This window comes from Corythoichthys intestinalis, chromosome 17 (genome assembly GCF_030265065.1).
Source record: "Corythoichthys intestinalis isolate RoL2023-P3 chromosome 17, ASM3026506v1, whole genome shotgun sequence".
Lineage (NCBI taxonomy): Eukaryota > Metazoa > Chordata > Actinopteri > Syngnathiformes > Syngnathidae > Corythoichthys > Corythoichthys intestinalis.
Window position 1 is genome coordinate 13,028,074 of NC_080411.1, and position 6,909 is coordinate 13,034,982.

General features: G+C 37.7%; 1 protein-coding gene across 1 annotated transcript in view; it reads right to left on the reverse strand.

Moving 5' to 3' along the window:
- Positions 1-4,902, reverse strand: part of LOC130905314 (E3 ubiquitin-protein ligase RNF34-like) — a 46,095-nt gene extending 41,193 nt beyond the window's left edge. Inside the window, exon 1 of the mRNA XM_057818601.1 lies at positions 4,765-4,902. Coding sequence (XP_057674584.1) covers positions 4,765-4,770 — 6 coding nt within the window. The 5' untranslated portion in view covers positions 4,771-4,902. The remainder of the gene's footprint in view (positions 1-4,764) is intronic.
- Between the last annotated feature and the right edge of the window lie 2,007 nt (positions 4,903-6,909).

Genomic DNA, 6,909 nt, shown 5'->3' on the forward strand with positions numbered 1-6,909 from the left:
TAGAACAAGCCAAAAAGGAGTAGTTGGTAGTTTGCAACATAAAAGTACCTGATATATAAAAATTAATGACTTTGACAATAGAAGAAATTTATGAAGATAATGACTTTGACAATAGAAGAAATTTATGAAGATACAGCTAGAACATTAATTTTCTAAAGGCATTTATAACATTACTTATCTAACAGTAGCACAAAAAACTGATCCACTCACGTGATCGGAAATCGAGCCTGATCACGTCATTTTCAAACAATTCGAATTGGGTGAAAAAGTTTGAGTTATAAAGATGCATTCAATATTTAATGCATTTTATTCTCATTTTTTTAAGGGTTACACAGCAACAAAATAATCAAACAAAGCACAAAAAAAAAAAAAAATCCGTTTTGTACAACGCAACATCACAACACAGCCAAAAATGGCAGAAGCGGAAATAAAAACTGCAACTAGGAGAACGTTATGCTAGCTGTCGCGGGGCGCTAAGATATCATCATGCAAGAGTGATAAAGTCTGAAGTAAAGAAATAGTTGACATTTGGATGTGGTATGTCGGTATTCGTAGATCCTGAAAAGCAAGTGACTCTGACTGGAATTTGTGTGCAAAAATGTGTGATCGGGACACCCCTACGAATAATTCAAATGTACAGAATTGAGGATGAGTGTGGAAGCCGCTCCCCGCAGAAGTGGAATCTCTTGTGTGACGTCTCGAATGAACACAGATAAAAGTCAAGCTGCGACTAAGCGGGTTGAGATTTGTTCCTGCATAATCAAAAGCTTTAGGGGACCTGAAGGCGGGACTGAGACACATTTCCAATGCAGAGAAGGAAAATCAACAGCCGCTAGGATCGCCGTACGGCAGCGGAAATCTACAGGACTCACTTTTACGGCTTTGCCAATGCGCTCATTTCGTTTGAGATTTATTTTTAACTGGAGCAGAAAGAAAAAGCTGCTTTTCAATCGGCAAAATGTCATGATCATTATTGTCTGACATCTTGCGCTTTGGCCAAATGGAAGTGGGAAGCTCAGCACTTGTCATTAAAGAACTGGTTTAATTCAGTCGTGCAGCTACAAAAGTGAACTTCATGTTTTAGAAGACACAGGACACACGGAAGAAATTATTTTGGGTTTTATTTTGTTCAATTTGAAAGCTACCATCAATGACAACCCCAAATTAGGACTTGTTTTCATTGAGAAATTAGTTTAATGTGTATTTAATGAATAACCTTGAACGAATTAGTAGATTTATGGCATGTGACTATATGTCACCAAAATGAGACTGGCAGCAAGTCTGTCCTCACATATGGTAAAAGCACTTGTAAAACTGTAAGACAGCTGAGGGAAAAAAAGGTTGAGAACATGATCACTCAGTAGCTAGCCTTCCCAGTTTGAAATGAATTTGATGTCTTAATGTCAATGGCAGTGAATGAGAAATAATCCAGAGGTATATTGTATTGCAAAAAAATTAATTAATTAAAAAAAATCTATATATGTATATATGTATGTATACAGTACGTTTAATGCCATATACTGTATCTATATTTACACTAGTCACTAGTGTAAATATAGATACTAGTTAGTTTTCACTAGTGACTAGTGAAATAACTTTGCAGAACAAAGAACATTTCCATTGACAGCAAAATCACAACCAAGATAGCTCAATTTATCACATTGGATGACCAACTTTATATATGTATAACAAAATATTTAAACGTAGCGTTGCCATATTGAATTTATCCTTCTGCATTAGAGAATATGATAGGTAATGTGAAATGTCACTAGGGCTGCAGCTATCGAATATTTTAGCAATCGAGTAATCGACTGAAAATTCTATTGATTAATCGAGTAATCGGATAAAACATTTTTTTTTTAGGTAAAGAGCAATTATAAATATACATGTGAAAAAAAGATATTTAATCCAATATTGAAGAATTTTCAGTCAATCAATGTCTTTATTTTCGATGTACATTGTTGAAAACAGCCAATAATTGCATCTCAGATGTGACTAGAAAAAAACAAAATTCACTGCTTTCACTCAAAAAACTTCTAGATCTTATAAAAAAAAAATTCTTACCTAAAAATGTAATTACGCTTGATAACACACATCACTTGAAAGGTACGTGTTTTCCCCACGTGTTTCAATAGAATTTCCATTTGTATCAAGCTATTTTTAAGTTCTAGTTAAGTTTTAAGTTAGTCTAAACTGTAAGTCCTGATAGGATTTTGAGTTTTTGCAGCGTTCAAAATAAATGTATGGTACCTGCTGTATTGGAGCACATTAGGGACCAGTGCTACTTGGTGTTTTATTCAGCAATGACTACTGAGCTAAAACGCTAGCATCATGCGGGCATAGTTTTTAGTAACGTCGGCGTAGTTTGTAGCGGCTGTCGGCTGCAGTAAGTTTTTTTTTTTTTTTAATTGCTTCTTCGTCTACGCACGTGACGTCAGCGCGTTGTCCCGCATTAAAACTTGTCCGGGCAAAACGTGATGCTTAGAGCTGGCAAGATTAAACGATTCCTCGAGGTGAATAAAATTACTCGGATCAGTTTTTAAACTCGAGTTACTCGAGTATTCGTTTCAGCTCTAAATGTCACTGTCATTGCACTGCTAATGCCACAACATTGTCACATGCATTTCACTAAGTAATACGTTCTCAAACGTTGTGTCTCAATCTGGGTACTGCATAATCTAAGTACTGCATATGCAATGTTTGCACAGTTAAATGGGTGTAGCATTTTGGACTGTTACATTAATGGCTATGCACAAACAACTTTACAGAGGAGAGAATGTCCATTGACAGCAAAACAGAGAAGATCACAGACAGAATAGCCCAATTCATCACATTGGATGTCATCCAATGTGATCAATTTATCACATTGGATGTCATACAATGTGATATATTGGGCTATTTTGTCCAAAATATATATGTTTTATAGAACAAAACAATAAAATAAAATTTAAAAAATAAATTTGTTTTATTTATGTAAAACAAAATATTTAAACGCGGCGTTGCCACGTTGTTTTTATCCTACTACAGTAGAGAATATAATATACTGTATAATATGAAATGTCAGTCATTGCACTGCTAATGCTACAACATTGTCACATACATCTCATGAATTATTATGCTCTCTGACACCTGTCTCAATCTGGGTACTGCATACATGCAATTAGGGCTGCAGCTATCGATTATTTTAGTAGTCAGTTAGTCGATGAATTAGTTAGTTCGAATAATCGAGTAATCGGATAAGGAACATGAAAATTTTGAAATACTTGAGCTGAGCCTCAAACGGTATAATTTTATTTTTTTTAATGAAGATCTATGTACAACAAAAGAGCAATTGGCTAACTTACAAGGCAAAAGTCCGCTAGCTTAAATGCCATAAAATACTAACTTTTTTTCAATGCTCTTAATAAATGGTTCAGACACATATTCCCTCAAAAAAAAAAAAAAGGCTAAATATGCCTATGAACTAAATTATAATGCGTAAAAAACATTCACTCAAACAAAAACTTAGTTTACTTTGGTCTTAACAGGGAGCAGTTGGATTCAGCCATGTGAAATAAGGCAGACCAGAAGGCGGTGTATCCACCCTTATGAATAAAACTAAATGCAAACACTTTCAAAATAAACCATTACAACGCCCCTTTAAATGAATACTCGAAGCAATAAAATTTGAATATTTTTTTCTAGTCGAATACTCGAGTTAATCGATTAATCGTTGCAGCACTACATGCAATATTTGCAAAGTTGCATAATAGCTTTTTTGCACTATTACATAAATATCTAAGCACAAACTGTCATTTGCACTATCATATAAGGTCAACCATCTGCCTCCTTGTCTGTAATCTGTCTCAATCTGCGTACTGCATATGCAACATTTGCATACATTATAGCATTTTTGCACTGTTACATCAATATCTATGCACAAACAACTTTGCAGAACAAAGAACATGTCCATTGACGGCAAAAAAAAAAGTCCAGAAAATCACAGCCAAGATTGCTCGATTTATCACATTGTATGACCAACTGCATTCATGTAAAACAAAATATTTAAAGGTAGGTTTGCAACCTTATTTGATGCTGCAAAACTGATTTGCAAAAAAAAAAAAAAACTGATTTGTGATCAACCTTATTTATGGATTCAATGTTGGGATAGCTTTGTTCAAATTGTGAAAAACTAACCTTTATTTTACGAGGTTTTAGAACAGGTGACTGCAAAAAATGTGACTGGGACATCCTTAGCATGTACTGTATGTTGTGATTGACCATATGACGTCATCGCCTCATCCTGCATTAGCTGCACACACACGCACAAGGGAGAACCCCAACATGCAGTGTGGAGCTGAGGGGGCGATCCTCGCGTCCTCCCTCGAGGAGACGTCCCCCAAACATCCTCCTCCATTTAGTCCAGCCCCCGCCATCTCGTTAGAGCGGATTAAAGCAATGAATGGAAGGTGGCTGCGTCGGCTTTGCGTCCACTGAACTCTCCAAGTGGGGGGTCAAAGCCCGTCTTCACGTTGCAACAAACAAAAACACACGCCGTGACCTGAAATACCCCACGAAAACTCGCCAAAATCTCCATCGCTGCTGCACTGAAGAACGTCCCCTTACATAACCCCAAGTAAATACAATCAATTACCTCAGTAGTGGAGCTGCGGTAGCGCGCGTAAAAAGCTCCATAAACACAAGTGAGTGACAACCATGTCAGCAGATGCGAACCGGGAAATAAAACGAGAAGGATGTGAGAACAGAAATTGAGTTGTCACGTACCTTCATTGTGCCTCGTGTTTGTGGAATGTGCAGACTAATGCAGGAGCCACGATCATCGCAAGTGCACACACAGAGTCAAACCATTACGTCTTCCCTCTCGCCTGCCGCCTCTGTCTGTGCGGTGTGTGCGTAAGGAGGGGAGGGCATAACGTCATTCCCAAAGACAGGCGACGCCAGCCAATAAGAACGCACGTGCTGTGTTCACCAGCCAATCGGGCTTTACGCATCGGCGCCATGCGTACAGACGAACGCATCACGTTTTTCTTTTTTTCACACGGTCGGCGTTTTTATTTCTTTCTCGGCAGTCAAAAAGGGTGAGCAAAAGCTTGTTTTGACGTGTCGTAAAAAAAGACAGCGTTAAAAAAAACATGAAATATATTATTTTAAGAATAATTTATCAAAGGAGTATCGTATTATGTCTCCTTGTAGTACAGATCAGAGGGGGTTCCTATTACTGTAGCATCAGTACCGGCTAATAGCCCGCAGAGGGCGGCAAAGCTTACTTTAAGAAATCCTGTTTGTTGTTCCCATTTCATTATCAAACACTATTTCGCAAAAGTGTATTTGAATTATCAAAATATATATGTTTATTAAAAGTAATGGAATAGAATGCTTGAAATTTTCATAGGTTAAAGGGAATTGCTTCATTCTTTGTCCAAAACAAATAATAAAGTATATTTGCCGGAACCTATTAATTACAAATCAATCATCAGCTTTGATTGAGCACAAAAATTAGAAAATCTAAAGAGTTTTTCTTTTGTTGTGTTGTTTTAATAATTTTTTATATATATATATATACATATATATATATATATATATATATATACAATGCTGGCCAAAAGTATTGGCACCCCTGCAATTCTGTCAGATAATGCTCAATTTCTCCCAGAAAATGATTGCAATTACAAATGCTTTGGTAGTAATATCTTCATTTATTTTGCTTGCAATGAAAAAACACACAAGAGACTGAAAAAAAATAAAAAATCATAATCATTTTGCACAAAACTCCAAAAATGGGCCGGACAAAAGTATTGGCACCCTCAGCCTAATACTTGGTAGCACAACCTTTAGACAAAATAACTGCGAACATCCGCTTCCGTTATCTATCAACGAGTTTCTTACAATGCTCTGCTGAAATTTTAGACCATTTCTTCTTTGGTCAACTGCTCCAGGTCTCTGAGATTTGAAAGGTGCCTTCTCCAAACTGCCACAGGTGTTCTACGGGATTCAGGTCTGGAATCATTGCTGTCCACTTTAGAAGTCTCCAGTGCTTTCTCTCAAACCATTTTCTAGTGTTTTTTGACGTGTGTTTTGGGTCAATGTCCTGCTGGAAGACCCATGACCTCCGAGGGAGGCCCAGCTTTCTCACACTGGGCCCTACAGTACATATTGCTGCAAAATTTGTTGATGGTCTTCAGACTCCATAATGCCATGCACACGGTCAAGCAGTCCAGTCAGAGGAAGCAAAGCAACCCCGAAACATCAGGGAACCTCTGCCATGTTTGACTGTGGGGACCGTGTTCTTTTCTTTGAATGCCTTGTTTTTTTCCCCTGCAAACTCTATGTTGATGCCTTTTTCTCTAAAAGCTCTACTTTTGTATCATCTGACCAGAGAACATTCTTCCACAATGTTTTTTGCTTTCTCAGGTAAGTTTTGGCAGAAGTGGGGTCTTCCTGGGTATCCTACCAAAGAGTCCCTTTTCATTCAGACGCCGACGGATAGTACGGGTTGACACTGTTGTATCCTCGGACTGCAGGACAGCTTGAACTTGTTTGGATGTTCGTCGAGATTATTTATCTACCATCTGCACAATCGTTTGTTGTAATCTCTCGTCAATTTTTCTTTTCTGCCCACATCTAGGGAGGTTAGCCACAGTGCCATGGGCTTTACACTTATTGATGACACTGCACACGGTAGACACAGGAACATTCAGGTCTTTGGAGATAGACTTGTAGCTTTGAGATTGCCCATGCTTCCACACAATTTTGCTTCTCAAGTCCTCAGACAGTTCTTTGGTCTTCTTTCTTTTCTCCGTGCTCAATGTGGTACACACAAGGACACTGGACAGAGGTTGAGTCAACTTTAATCCATTTTAACTGGCTGCAAGTGTGATTTAGTTATTGCCACCACCTGTTATGTGCCAC